Below are 15645 nucleotides of genomic sequence, written 5' to 3'. Positions count from 1 at the left end.
AGGATAATTCCTTGACAATAGCATTTTGCTGATTTATTGTGTGATGAGTAAAACCAAATGTGTGGTCGCCTTAAATTAGAAGCTTTTAGCACCAGTCTTTGGGCATTAAGCATTTATTAAAGCATAGTAAAGAGAGAACATGTGGAGTTCAGAAAGTTTAAGAAGAAGCCTATCTACCCTAGGGTTCAGCCTGGCCTCCTTCTTCTCCTTTGCTTCTGCCACCACAAGGTTCCAGCAATGGAAAAAAGACAGAGCCAGGGAGCCAACCTTACTTCCTATTTCCTGCCTCCCTCCCTGGAAGAGGCCATCTTTCAAGCTGATTGGTTAATTTAGTTCACTGGACTTTAGTTCAAAGTCCTTAGCTTCTGAAAACAATACCCTATTTAGGGCTGGCCAGGTGTGGTTTTGATTTAATTAACTTTAAGTAGGTTCTCAGTCAGTCTCACTTAATTCAATCAATTCTAAATCAATCTCCAGGTGGGGCCTTTGGACATCTGCCAAATCCCATTATTTCCTCACAATTGAGAACTTCCTGTTTCCAGGAGTTTGGGTTTCAGAATTTCTGCTTGTCCAAGAACTCTTAAACTGTTCAACTACTGCCCTTCTCTTGTTCCTAGCTCTTTTTCCTAAAGTTATTGAATTGGTCTAGAACCATCTTGATTTTCTATTGTCATTTCTCTCTTCTTCCATCTCTGGAACAGGTTATTTTCTCCTTTCTTGTAACAGTTTTCTTTTGCACATGGTCCCCTAGAAAAGACATAGGACTAATCAGACTTCCCCTCCAAAGAAAAAGAATTTGTATTTATCCAACACTGATTCTCTCTGGAACAGCTCAGTTCTGATTTTCTCCATTTCTTTCTCTTAATTTCTCCATTTATAGCCTCAGTGCCAGGGCATAGCTCAGGTAGATGATTAACCATTAATCAATCAGCTTTACTGAACCTTTAAAGAGCCAACGGATAGCCAGTAGAAGGAGAGCTGATAACTTATGAAGAAGATACAATCAAGGGCAGCTAGGTGGTGCAGTGGATAGAGCACAGGCCCTGGAGTCAGGAGGACCTAACTTCAAATCAGGCCTCAGACACTTGACACTTACTAGCTGTGTGACCCTGGGCAAGTTACTTAACTCCAATTGCCTCACAAAAAAAAAGAAGATACAATCTATGAAGAAAGGTTAATGATGACTTAAATTAGGAAAAATTACTTTTTCAAGGGAAGTTCACGGGAAGGACTTACCACACTCTACACCAAATTCAATTTTCATAGGCAAAACATTATTTTATTTTCAATTTTTCCCCTTTTTATATTTTTAATAATAAACATTCTTATTTAAAGTTTTGAGTTCCAAATTCTATCCTTTCTTCCCTCCCTTCAAACCCCACTCCTTGAAGTGGTAAGCAATCAGATATAGGTTATACATGTGTAATTATGTAAAACATTATCTGGGGCAGCTAGATGACACAGTGGATAGAGCACCAGCCCTAGATTCAGGAGTACCTGAGTTCAAATCCGGCCTCAGACATTTAACACTTACTAGCTATGTGACTCTGGGCAAGTCACTTAACCCCAATTGGCTCACTAAAAAACAAAACAATCCATTATCATATTAGTAATTTTGTATAAAATTTGAATAAAAGAAAAAGGAAAAAAAGAAAGTGAAAAATAGCATGCTTCAATCTCTGTTCCATCAATATCAGTTATTTGTCTTTGGAGGTAGATGGTATGTTTTATCATTAGTCCTTTGAGAATGTCTTGGATCATTGTATTGCTGAGAATAGTCAAACCATTCACAGTGCTTCATCTAACAATATTGCTGTCACTGTACACAACATTCTCTTGGTTCTGCTCACTTCACTATACATCAGTTCATTTAAGTCTTTCCAGGTCTTTCTGAAATTGTCCTGTTTGTCATTTCTTATAACATAATAATATTGCATCACAATCATATATCACAGTTTGTTTAGCCATTCCCCAATTGATAGGCATTCTTTGATTTCTAAATCTTAGCCACCACAAAAAGAGCTGTTATAAGTATTTTTCTACAAATAGGTCTTTTTTCTCTTTTTTAGGCAAAACATTATTTTAAAGGTAATATTTCCTCATGATTCTATTTTCATAGAAAAAAGATGCTTGAGATCCTTGGTTTGGGGGTTAAGGGAGAACAGGGAACATAGGGAAAGAGTAGTTTTTAACAATAATTTAATATGCTGCCACTGAATAACACAATCCTAATTACGATTCATTGAATTCTACTGATTTCTTACAAAAATTCTGTACTGTAAATTTTATAGCTTCAGATATGTCTTTACCTTCATCTGTCAGTTCAAGATTTTTATATGTTCAATACAAGCTCCAAAATAAACTACAGAAGTCAAAATTGATCTACTGAATCTTCTTTGCAAATTGGTTTTAGCTTTCCCAAACATGGATTTGTTTGATCATGATGTCAAAGATTCTGAGAAGCAAAGAATCACCAAAAGACTTTAAGGTGCTGGGAGGAAGTAGATGGTAATGCATCTTCTTTAATGTTATTTCCACTGATAAAAGTGTCTGTTTCTGATGTTGAAGCACTTGACAATGCCAAGGATTATGATGGTGAGATTTCTTTTCTCCAGGACTTCAGCAGCTGTGGCTGTTGAGGAGGAAGGGGCTGCATTATCAGTTACTTGAAGGCAGTTGGTCAGCAGTTGGAGGGGGTAGTCATCCTCCCCTCCCCTCCCCTCTGAGTACCTTCAACTAGAATGACTTACGTATCCCATGGTTGCAGTTGGTTAGCATTTGGTGAGGATTGCTTCCCTGCTTTAGAAATCGCTTTGCGGGACTAGGTTAGAAGCAGTGCTAGTGGTCTGGGGGTGGTACAGTTTCCATGACCCTTGAGCTTACTTGTATGTTTGTGGCAATTTTTCAGCAGGAGTAGCATTGCTAAAGTGGTGCATATCCAGAGAGCAATAAGAATGATGAGGGAACCTACACATTATGCCAAGAATGATGAGGAAGTATAGTTTGAAGGGGTGACTTGTGGGGGTTGAGGTGGGCATGTTAGCTATTTTCCCAGCATTTAAAGGATATTCACATGGAAGTATTAAATTTGTTTCACTTAGTGCTAGAGGGTGTAAAACTAGGAGTGATGAGTGGAAGTCAGAGGGAGGAAGTTACAAAAGGATAAACTGCCTTATGATTAGAGATACTCCAAAGTGAAATATGCTGTTGGAAAGTTAGTGGGCTGCCTTTTAGTACAGTAGGGATTTCTTAATCTTTTCTGTATTATGAATCCTTTGGGTAGTGTGGGGAAGCTGATGGACCACTTTCTCAGAATGTCTTAAAGTGCTTAAAAATGAAATATGTAGAATTACAAAGAAAACCAATTATGTTGAAATATAATTATCATTTTGTTTGAAGTTCATGAACACTAGGTTAAGAATCTCATTACTAGAGGTCTTCAAACAAAAACCTGCATGGCCAATTGTTAGCTCAGTTGTAGAGAGAATTTTTTCACAAGTATAAATTGAGCAAGATGGCTTCTAAAGTCTCTTCCAATTCTTAGATTGTGTTCTAATTTCATAGCATTCAATAAATTTAGATAATTATGATCATTTCTGTGTTCTTAAGAGTATCCAGGAAATATGCAATTCTTTTGCTTGCTTTATTTTTAGTGAAAGTGGAGAAATGGGGTCATCAATTTCCATTGAGTAAGAATCATCTTAATGTTACAATGGTAAGAAGATAGGATTGTTTAGCTATAGTAAAAAGCTGTAAATTTTGATATAGAATGGATTTAAAATTGCACAAGATAGGGGAAAGATTAAGAATTAAAGAAGTAAAAAAAAACAATTAGAGAAGTATATAACAGATTCACTTACAAGGAACACCAGTATCTTGCTGAATTAATTTCAATTCATAGGACTTTCTGAGATATAATAAGGTGCTTCTTCATGTCATTTCATAGAAGAAAGTTTATATTGGTACAAAGTAATTTTAACTAAAAAAGGAAAATTTTCTCTAACAAAAATAATATGACAGGAAAATTCCCCTTTGAAGACTTGTTTATTTATTTATGACATGTTAAATATGCTACCATATAAAGGAGGCAATGTTAGATATTAGGATAAATAACAGAAATATTTTGGATGTAGTACTTAGCCTTCATAATACTCCTCTATGACATCCTTGAGCATCTCCAAGTGGACTAGAATCTACTTTGTATAGTCGGCAGCAATTTTTCATATTAACCTGCCATTCTTTGCTTCTTGGTTTTTTTCTAATTGGTGTTTAGTCAAGGAACATAAATTTTGAGATCAGTCTATGAAGAAATGTAAAAAATAAAACTGAGGAAAACAACAATGCAGCTGAATACAAATATTTTGAGGATTACTCCATGTTTGCACTATATTCATTGATTTCAAAAAGTTAACTCTTTTTAGCCAGAAGCACTAGTGAAGAAAAACAAACAAACCAAAAAACAAACCATCTATCAGCAGTATCATTATACTTCATTGGATCTTATATGCCATTTATGTGAATACTCCCTCTATTGGTGCAGATCATAACCTATCCATGCCTTCTCATCCTTTGTAATTCTAGTTCATGTTCTCCCATAAGACCTCTGCAAGAAGTCCACTGAACATGATAGGGGCCTTTTGCTAGATCTTTTGACACTAGATGGATTCCAATGTAATATATAGCTATCCACTGCTTATCTAACACATGACTCTTGCTACATGACCAGCACATATTTTTCTATCATGCATTTCTTTGATTATATCCTTTATTGTTGCTTCTTTTGAATTAGTCTTCACTAGTGCCATATTCACACCCACTATATAACTCGATCCATTGTCACTGGGCTCTTTTCAGCTTTAATTCGTCATTGACTGTGGTACTCTGTGACTTGCAGACATATAACACCAACAGAAGAATACTGATATCAAAGAACTGGGACCTTGTTTCAAGAAGAAGTTTGGTAGAATTAAAAGCACTGCACAATGTACACAAAGTCATTCAACCTGCTCTACTCTTCTTTCTCAGCACTGATCCAAGATAATTGTCCCCTCAGAGTTATGTGTCCAAGATATTTTTACTGATGAAGCATCCTTAGGGATTGTTAATTCTCCTGTGTATATAGTCTGGAGAATAGAGACTCTTCATTTGGTTGGTTTTTCCTGTGTAGATACTTAAACCAAAGTCTTTTGAATAATTATGGGTTTTATTTTTGAGGCTCTGCAATATTCTAGGGCTTGATGGAATTAGCATAATGTTATACACAAACAAGACTATCTAAAGACTTCACCCTCTGTAGTTAATTTGTCTTTGATTTGAACTATGTTAGACATGCGCCATAACAGTGGAAAATAGTATGGTGAGCAGATCCAGCACCTAATCCCCGGGGCAGTTACCTGTTATTTCAATAATCAGAGGGTTGTGGAACTGTCATGACTTTTGTCAGTGAAATGGAGGAGGCAGAAAGAATGCTGTATTTGGAGTCAGGAAGACCTGAGTTCAGATCTACTTTTTGATGCTTATTAGCTGTGTTACCTTGAGTAAATCACTTAACCTGTCTCAGTGTCTTCATCAGTAAAATGGGAAAAATAATAGCATCTACTTATCCAGGTTGTCGGGATGATAACACGAGATAGTATTTGTAAAGTGCCTTGTAAACCATGAAGCATTATGTGAATGCTAGCTATTATTTTCTGGTTGAGTTGGTTTATAGGATTTTTTTTTCTTTTTTATATGAGTTAAACTTATCTAGGAAATGGTGATAGCTTGTGTAGATGTTTGTTCCTTCAGAAATAATTTCCTTTTTATTCTTCTAATTTTGTATTGATTTTTATTTTTGCTTTAACAAATAGGCAATCTAATTGTACATGGATGACAGATTTGGAGATAATTCCAGAAGTGACTAGTTATTTCCTGTTAAAATATCATTTCATATTTTGTGATGTTGTTTGGTACTCACTCTGACTAGCCTCTCCCAACTCCTTTCTCTAAAGTATATAGCATGGGGGGCAGCTAGGTGGCGCAGTCGATAAAGCATTGGCCTTGGATTCAGGAAGACCCGAGTTCAAATCTGGCCTCAGACAGTTGATACTTACTAGCTGTGTGACCCTGGGCAAATCACTTACCCTTCATTGCCCCGCCCCGCAAAGAAATTCTAGGATAAAGTATATAGCATGAAACTTCTGTGTATTCTGTAAGTCTTTGACCTCTTGTATGTTACCTCTGAACGCATATTTGCCAACATTCTTCCCTATGCAGTTTGCTTTAAAATACACATCGTTTTCATCTATAGCCTTCATCCACCTACGCTAAAAAGCTCGCTTTTTTCCAACTTCATACTAACTCTCCTATCTCCACATTTCTACCAAATATCACAAAATGACTGACAGAAACTTATAACAAGTCGGGCCAGATCTGTTCTACCACCGCCATTCACAAGTACTCGGAACCAAATCAAATTTCACGTGTGTGAGAACACAGGAGGCGTCACGTGACAAGGTCGGTGCTCTGGCAGCCCAAACTCCTGGAAGGCTCAAGTGGTGTGTGGGCGGAGCTCCAGTACGTAATCCCCGGCGTGCTACCAATCATCCCGCTGGTTTCGGGGGAGTAGGGAGTGGGTGAGATGCTTGAAGTCTCAGTGCGCATGCGTTTTCTGGAGACGTCGCCGTCCGGCGCGTCGTTGCGCCTGCGCAGAACCTTTACGGGGAGCTTTGCCGGAAGCTAACATGGCGTCCGAACCTTCTCCGGGCTACTTTGGCTGTCGCCGGGGCTTCTGAAAAAAGTAGTCTGAGGGGGCCGAGACAGCTGGGCGCAGCGGTGGGGCGAACGCCGTAGTCGCCATGGCTCGGCACAGGAACGTCCGAGGCTACAACTACGATGAAGGTGGGTACAAAGCCCAGTACCACCCCCTGCCACCCTGGGCCGCGGCCTTGGGCCTTAGGAGACTGACTGACTGTCTTTCCTTTGCTCCGGGCCTCCGGTTCGGCCGCTTCCCTTTGGTTTCCCTCAGCACCCTAGGCCCCGGAGTGATGATTTCGGAGCGTGGGGGCCAGGATAACTGGTAGGTTTTGTTTGCCACAAACACGTTGGGGAAGGGAAAGATTTGTCAGAGATAGGTAAGAGGATGACCCAGCTGCCACTCGTGGTCATTTTTTTTTTGTTGTTATGTGGGCAGCGTGCGTAAACTATCGGGTAGGGATTTTACAAGGTTAGGATTTTGGTATGCTTGCCACCTGCCACTTAGTAGGCGCTTAATAACGTTTATTAATTTATTGATGAGGTGTAAATACTAGTGTAAATATCACTTTTTAGGGAGATTTCCTTTAAGGTCTGTGCATACACACGTTTTCTTCTTTAGTGCCCTCCCTCTGCCCCCCCATTTGTCTTTTTGCACTGCTCTATTTCCTTTAAAAAATAAACTCCACCAGTTAAAAAACAAACATTTTTTGTTATGTTCTCGAAGTAAAGTTTTTGTTTGGGGGTTGTTGTGTTATAAATGTGCATAGTAAAAATGTTCAGTATCACACTTCGTGTTTACTTGTACACTTAAGAATTGTGTGAATGAACTGGTTATCTTTTTGACTTTGTTCCATTTAAATTTCCTACTAAATTAGGAGTTTAGAATTCCATGATAAAGGTCCAAAGAAGAGAAACTAAAATGATCTTGGACTTCCGTATGAGAATACATAAGACAGAGAGGAGATTGTAACCAAAGTCTGTGCAGTCTTGTAGAGTCATGGCTATGATGAATTTGGGCCTCTTCAAATCCCGAAATTATTGTAAAAGGGAGGAATGAGTTTGTGTTATGACAGAAAGAAGTACTTCCCTTACATACTGGATACTAGATAAATGGATCTAATTATTTAAAAATATATAAACTAATACAGGAGGCAGTTTAATAAATTTGGTAATTTAAATAACTTTTACCTCTATTAAAGTGCCCCAAGAGCATATCCGTTCTCTTCACTTCTGTGTTTCTTAACCCTAGTTCTTAACATAAGTTGGCACTTAATGTTTCTTTAATCTAATCCAGTTACCCACATTCAAATTCTAAAAGGAAAATTAGGAATTCATGATATATCCTTAAATGTTAGTATTTATAAAGCAACTACCGCATATCTTTATGCAATTTTTATTGTAAACCCGTTACCTATTATGTTTGTCATGCTCCTGATTTTGCTTAAAATGGAAACCTTTTAAAGCTAGTCTAAATGTTGTAGATCACAGATGTTTAAGTAAACTGCATTAGATTAAGTGGAAGGTCTGCTGAAAACAAAACAACATATGAATAGAATTAATTATTACTACCTTTCTACATTTAGTTTTTGAACTAAGCCCCTAAGTTTTTTCTCAATTTCTCAATGACCTTCCTGAGTTCAGGTTGCCATGTTTTCTTCGGAACAGTTGGTGACATCATATCCATTTTAAATATGTCAGGAATAAATTTCTTCATCTTGTTTTGTCTTAGGTGTTTGTGATGGCATGACTTTGTAGAATAACTAAAACTCTCTGAATCATGAGTCAGCATGGTGAAGAGGCCAAAAATCTCACTTAAAAAAAAAAATCATTTTGTGAAACATCTTCAATACCTTTTGGATGGTTAATGTATTTTGAAATGCTTTTTAGTTTGCATTTTGTTGGAGTTGCTAATGAATAATTTCTTGATGTAATATGCTTTAGTTGGGCTACTTTCTTTTTCTTTTTTTTCTTTTTTAAGTGAGGCAATTGGGGTTAAGTGACTTGCCCAGGGTCACACAGCTAGTAAGTGTTAAGTGTCTGAGGCCAGATTCAAACTCAGGTACTCCTGACTCCAGGGCCAGTGCTCTACCCACTGCACCATCTAGCTGCCCCTGGGCTACTTCTTAAAATTGAACTTGCTGATTTCATTTAAAATTGTTAATTTAAATTTTCTGTTCTCTCTATGCCCAGAGAGTGTTTTTTCCCCCGACTTTTGTTCTGAGAATTTTTGATAGACTTTGAAAATTAGTTAAATTCCTTTCTTACTTGGCATCTAATTCATTCTTATGAGTCTTTGTCCTTAAAGAATACAATTTATTAAATATGTTATGCAGATTTGTGCCAGTCTCCCCCTTTTTATTCTTGGATCTCGCTTTTTGAATTTTTGCTATTTTCACTGCCTTTTTTGAGGTTTTGAAACCAATTACAGCATAAGCCTGATTGTTCTAAGGTTGTGAGCATCCATACCTAGTCTTTTTTACTTCATTTAAATTTAACTAATATTTGTGTCCCCTATGTAAAGAATACTGCTAGGCATAGTGAGAAGGATGCTGTTTGCATGGAGCTTATACTCTAGTGGGAAAATAAAACCGTGGACATAGATCTTGTGGAGTTTAATGTCTCTCGAAGTAATGTCATGCACACAGATAATAGGAAAATGATTTTACTGTTTGTACCACCACTAAGCTCAGCCAATTGTATTAAAAATATATGCCATTCATTACAAGGTTCCCGAGATGAAAAGATGGGTGGATAGCTCATTTTGGCCTAATTTAAGCAGCATTAAACAACGAAAAAAGGCAACTCAGATCATGCATTCTATAGATGGTAGTGAATAGTATCATTTTATTTTCTTGGAGAAGCAGTTTGGAATATAAGCATAACACATTTTAAAATATTGGGACAGAAATATTAATAAAATACTCAAAATCACACAAAAGAGAAATGAAAATTAAAACAATTCTGGGGTTTCCCCTCATTCAAATTGGCACAGATAAGGAAAGATGAAAATAGTGTTGAAGGGGGTTGTGGGAGCATAGCCACACTTTTAATGCATTGGAACTGTAAATCTGCATAACAGATCTGGAAAACACCGTTGAATTGTGAGTCCGTATGTGCTAGGCACTGTGCTAAGCTTTGGAGACACAGAAGATACAAAGAAAAACAACCCAAAACCCAGTTCCTACTTTTTAGGAACTCATAGTTTAATAGGGGAGATAACATGCAAACAACTTACAAGATATATTGGAGATAATGTAGGAGGGAAGGCACCTTGCAAAGGGTAGGATTGAAACTAAAACTTTAAAGAAGCCAAGGAAGCTTTGAAGTAAAGAAAAGGAGGGAGAATGTTCCAGGCATGGGGGATGTTGTTGTTCAGTCATTTCCAACTCTTTATGACCCCATGGACCATAACACTCCAGGCCCCTTTATCCTTTATTGTCTCTGGAAGTCTGTCCAAGTTCATGTTCATTGTTTCCATGTCACTATCTATCCATCTCATCCTCTGCTGTTCCCTTTTCCTTTTGCCTTCAGTCTTTTCTAACATCAGGGTCTTTTCCAATGAGTCCTATCTTCTCATTATGTGGCCAAACTATTTAGACTTCAGCTTTAGTATTGAACCTTCCAGTGAATAGCCTGAATTAATGTCTTTAGGCATTGAGTGATTTGATCTCTTTGCTGTTCAAGGGACTTTTGAAAGTCTTCTCCAGGACCATAATTTTAAAGTTCTGTGGTGCTCAGCTTTCCTTATAGTCCAAATCACACGGCCATATATTCTACTGTTGACTATACATACAGACTGTTTTCAGCAAGGTAACATGTCTCTGCTTTTCAGTATGCTGTCCAGATTTCCCAAAAGAAGCAAGCATCTTTTAATTTCATGGCTGCTGTTGCCATTTACAGTGATCTTTGAGGCCAAAACCAAAATCTGACATAGCTACTCTTCTTCTATTTGCCAGGAAGTGATGGAACCAGTTGTCAAGATCTTAGTTTTTTTGATGTTAAGCTTCAAACCAACTTTTTTGCTCTCTTCTTTTACCTGCATCAGAAGACTTATTAATTTCTCTTCACTTTCTGCCATCAGAATGATGTTGTCTGCATATTAGAGATTGTTGATATTTTTCCTGGCAACCTTAATTCTAGCTTTTCATTCATCCAACCTGGCATTTCATATGAAATGATATGGGAGATAGTTAATGGAAAATGTTCTGAGTTGGTAAATGGAGTATCTTGTATGAGGAAAAGCAGGGAATCTGGTGTTACCAGATTACAGAGGACCTGGAAGGAAATGAGGTATAAGAAAACTGATACGGTGGGAGAGGGCCAAGTTAAAAAACATTTTAAATGCCAAAGAGGATTTTATATTTGGATCCTATAAATAATAGGGAGCTACTAAAGTTTATTGAATGGGGGAAGAAAGGTGATGTAGGTATATGCTGATAGCTGACTGTAAGATGAACTGGAGCTGTTCAACTTTTTGATCTTATAACTGGGCATGTACACCAAGGAGGTCAAAGATTGAAAGGTCCTATATGTTTCTAAAATATTCATAGCAATACTTTTTGTAGCAAAGAACTAGAAATAACGTAGATATCCATTGGAAAGGTACTCCAATCTTTAGATAGTTACAGTCTTTGAAACAATTTTAGAGTAACATGTCCCAGGGTCTTCTTAACATAGATGTGTTTATTTTAATGTTAGAAGCATTATTGATTAGAATTTAAAAAGTTGATATTTATGTTAACTTATTGTATATTTCATTTAGATTTTGAAGATGATGATCTCTATGGCCAGTCTGTAGAGGATGATTATTGTATTTCACCATCAACAGGTACGTATTCTGGATAAAATGGAAAGTCTTTTTTTTAAATTATAAAAGTATTTTATTATTTTCCAGTTACATGTAGAGATAGTTTTCAACATTTGTTTTTAAAAAATTTCAAGTTTCAGATTTTTTCCCCCTCTCCTCAAGACAGCAAATAATTTGATATAGGTTATATATGTATAATAACATTAAACATATTTCTGCATTAGTCATGTTATAAGAGAAGAATCAGAGCAAAAAGTAAAACCTCAAAAAAAGAAAAACAGCAGCAACAAAACCAAGAGAAATAGTATGGTTCAATCTGCATCCATATTCCATAGTTCTTTTTTTTCCTGGATTTGGAGAGCCTTTTCAATAATGAGTCCTTTGGAACTATCTTGTATCATTGTGTTGCTGAGAACCAAGTCTTATCACAGTTGATTAATACATAATGTTGATGATACTGTGTACAGTCTTCTCCTGGTTCTGCTCATCTCACTCATCATTAGTTCATTCAAGTCCTTCCAGGTTTCTCTGAAATCTGCCTGCTCATTGTTTCTTACAGCACAGTAGAATTCCATTACATTCATATACCACAACTTGTTTAGCCATTCCCCAATTGATGGACAGCTCTTCAGTTTCCAATTCCTTCCCACCATGAAAGGAGCAGCTATAAATATTTTTGTACATGTGGGTCCTTTTCCCTTTTTTATGATCTCTTTGGGAAAAAGACCCAATAGTGGTATTGCTGGGTCAAAGGGTATGGACAGCTTTATAGCCCTTTGGGCAAAATTCCAAATTGCTTTCCAGAATGGTTGGATCAGTTCACAACTCCACCAACAATGCATTAGTATTCCAATTTTGAAATGGAAAGTCTTGATATGGGATTTGGAAAAAACAGGTGGATAAAAGTACTGTTTTTCTGGACCTTGAATATATTAGAAGAATGCCATGTTGTGTAAGCTCTTTGAGGGCAAGGACTGTTTTTCATTTTGTCTTTATATTCTTGGAATTTAGCAACAGTTCCCCGTATTTAACAGGCATTTAATACATACAGTTGGATTGGATTGGAAGATAAATACTTTAATATACATTTGAAAACATGGGCTAAATAGTTTTACCTACAAATTAAAAAATAGGATTTCATTTTTGCCTTTTAAGTTTTAAGCAACTTGTAGAAAAATTATGTATCTGCTTTTTCCTATGTGTATTGGAGATGAGAAATACTTTTCTTTGGTGGTGTGGAATGCAATGTTGAAAATGAGTATTGATTCTCTAGTCATGTGAACTGCATTTGAGAATCCTGCCTCTGCTTCTTCAAATCTGCAAAATGATTTATTAGATTTTTTTCCAGTTTTAAGTCCTATAATGGTAATACGGTGAGTAATATTATAGAACTTCACAGATATTTTTGGCAAACCTTTTCACTTTTTATTCTCTGTAGTTATTTGATAATTTATGTATAGTTATTCCCAAATATTAGAGGACTGATTTTTCATTTCAAAGCTGTTTTATGGGTGGTCTTTTAAGTAAAGTTTGAGGAAGTGCTATAATCCTTTTCTCTAGTCATAGTTAAATTACATCAAAAGCAGTTCTTTGGTCTTTATTTTCTTCTTTAAGGAATAGGACAAAGGTTGCAGGATTCTACTTTGGGTCTTGTGTATTCTATAATATTGAAGTGTTCTTTAAACTTCTGTTAATATAGTCTGCTAGTTCAAGAAAATTACCTGTAAGTTGGTTGTCTACTACTTAATAATACATTTCTTTAGAGAAACAATGTTGTAAAAATGGTGATTAGATTTCAGAGCTGTCCCACAAAAACTTATTTGGTCCATAACGTACCTGAAAAAAAAGCATGGTTTAGTGGATAGTGTAATGATTGGAATGATGCCACCTACTGGAGACTTGCTGTGGGAAAGCTCTGCCATGAGGAAAATGCCTCAGAGGCATTGTGGCTTTTCCTTGGCGTCAGGAAATGACGTTTGCTCATGGGTGCTGTCTATCAAGGCTACCAGCCAATCAACTTGAGGAGCCTCCTATGGTCTGGGAGGAGACAGGAAGGAGGAAAGGGAGCCTGCACGGAGAGCTTGCTCTCTTTCTGGGTTCCTGATTTGATGGTGGTGGCGGCAGCAGAGGACTTCACAGGAAATTTGAGGAAAGATAGGAATGCCAGGCTGTTGGAATTCTGTTCTCAATCTTTTTCTTTCTATTTTCCAATAAACCCTTAAAAACCTAAACTCGTTTTATCAGTGATTTTAGTCAGTTTCCCCCAAAACTGGGGGAACAGATTAGAATCCACATTTAGAATCTTAAATTACACAATAGACTCTTGGACTTGGAGTCAGGAAGGAAGAATTGAATTGAAATTCTGACACTGATAGTAAGTATGTGACTATAGACAAGCAATTTCCCTTTGCCTCAGGAACTTTTTAAGACTATATAAATTAGAGATGGAGTGGGAGTGTGTGCATATGTGATACCTGAAGTATAATATTCTACTAACGGTACTTCTACAGAGCATAACTATGGAATTACATAAGATTTATTTTGGTAAATATATTTGGAATTCCACCTAAAGATATCAGAAGCACATCTCTCACTTTCCTTCCTGTAATCTGGATACTGGTAGAACTTTTGTGACTTAGGGGTAGAATTAGTGAGGATCTAGCTGATGTACTTCGTTTCATTGAAGTCTCTTTATTTTTCTTAGAAGTACCTGTTATTAACTACTACTGTCAAGTGTCAGTGGCTTTTGATCCAGCTAAAGGTTACTCTAAACTTGTCATTATATTTCCCTTTATAAATACCTGTTGAAGGAATCATATATTAATTGTGTTAGAGCTAGAAATAGAGTTAGTATAGCCCAACCCATGAAGTGATTTAATTTAATTTTATACCAATTTCTGACCTGGAGCTGCATCTCCTTACTCTTCATTTTGTGTTCTTTCCATCAAATTACACTTAAAGCAGCCCTAATGGACTTGTATTTACAACCTTTAAAAAAAAAAGTCCCATATTTATGTGTTAACGGAGAAAGTGGGACTTAGTCCAGAAAAGTTTATTGATGATTTTTATTTTTATTCTGCCACTAGCATGTTATTAGAATATTTTTGTTTAAGTTAGCTTAAACAAAGTAAGTATATGTATTTATTCAGTTTTTAACTTTCTGTTATGAATATTTAGAACCAGCACTAAGGGTAATCAATCTGTGAATCTAGCTTATCCAGTTTCCTTTTATTTCATTTAAGGACCATAAGAAGAAAGACTTTTCCTGCTTCTTTAAACCCCATCTCATTTTCAAAATATTCTATACCTTCAACAAAAAAAAGTAAATAAATTCAGCTATGTGATTTTATTACTACTAAAATATAACATTTACATGGCATTTAAAGATTTACAGAGGACTTTACAAATATCTTGTTTTATCTTCACAACCACCTTGGGAATGAAGTGCTATTACCCCTGTTTTGTAGATGATGAAATGGAGGCTGGCAGATAATGTTTTTTCTTCAAAACTTCACAAACTAATGTATTTCCTGACTAGTTCATTTTAGTCCTGGATTTTCATATGGGAATTAAAGAGCACTGGATTTAGAGTCAAAAACTTAGCTTTGAATTCCATATATAATTGATATTTTGGTTGTAAGTTTAACTCCTGGGTAGCATTGCCTTTTTTTTCCTAGGAATTAAGGATTAGCAAATAATAAGATTCTTAGCAAGAAAATGAACTTTTTGATGGTCCTCAGACACACTCATATGGTCAGTAAACATTATTAAACACCTATTCTGTATTCTAAGTACTGTACTAAACTTTTGGATACAAAGAAAGGTAAAAGTCCCCACTCTCAAGGAGCTCAAAATTGAATGGGCAGAAAACATGCAAACTACTATGTACAAACAAGCTATATACAGGACAAATTGGAAATAATCAACAGAATGAAGGCACTTGAGTTAAGGAGTAGAAGGTGGGATTTTAGCTGGGACTTGTAGAAGGAAGCCAGGAGGTAGAGGTGAGGAGAGGGAGATTGGTCCATATGTGAGGGACAGCCACTGAAAATAATCAGTCAGGATATATAGCATCTCGTTTTAGGAACAGCAAGGAGGCTAGT

General features: G+C 36.5%; 1 protein-coding gene across 4 annotated transcripts in view; it reads left to right on the top strand.

The window, feature by feature from the left end:
* The first annotated feature begins 6663 nt into the window (after window positions 1-6663).
* HBS1L (HBS1 like translational GTPase) overlaps window positions 6664-15645 on the top strand; it is a 140555-nt gene continuing 131573 nt past the window's right edge. Inside the window, exons 1-2 of one of the 4 annotated variants that reach the window (XM_044001313.1) lie at window positions 6664-6879; window positions 11498-11563. In XM_044001313.1, coding sequence (XP_043857248.1) covers window positions 6837-6879; window positions 11498-11563 — 109 coding nt within the window. In that variant the 5' untranslated portion in view covers window positions 6664-6836. The remainder of the gene's footprint in view (window positions 6880-11497; window positions 11564-15645) is intronic. The other 3 variants (XR_006356301.1, XM_044001312.1, XM_044001311.1) reach the window with 3 other exon arrangements.

This window comes from Dromiciops gliroides, chromosome 4 (genome assembly GCF_019393635.1).
Source record: "Dromiciops gliroides isolate mDroGli1 chromosome 4, mDroGli1.pri, whole genome shotgun sequence".
Taxonomy (NCBI): Eukaryota; Metazoa; Chordata; class Mammalia; order Microbiotheria; family Microbiotheriidae; genus Dromiciops; species Dromiciops gliroides.
The sequence above is the reverse complement of the archived record's forward strand: the minus strand, read 5'-3'. Positions and strand labels throughout refer to the sequence as shown.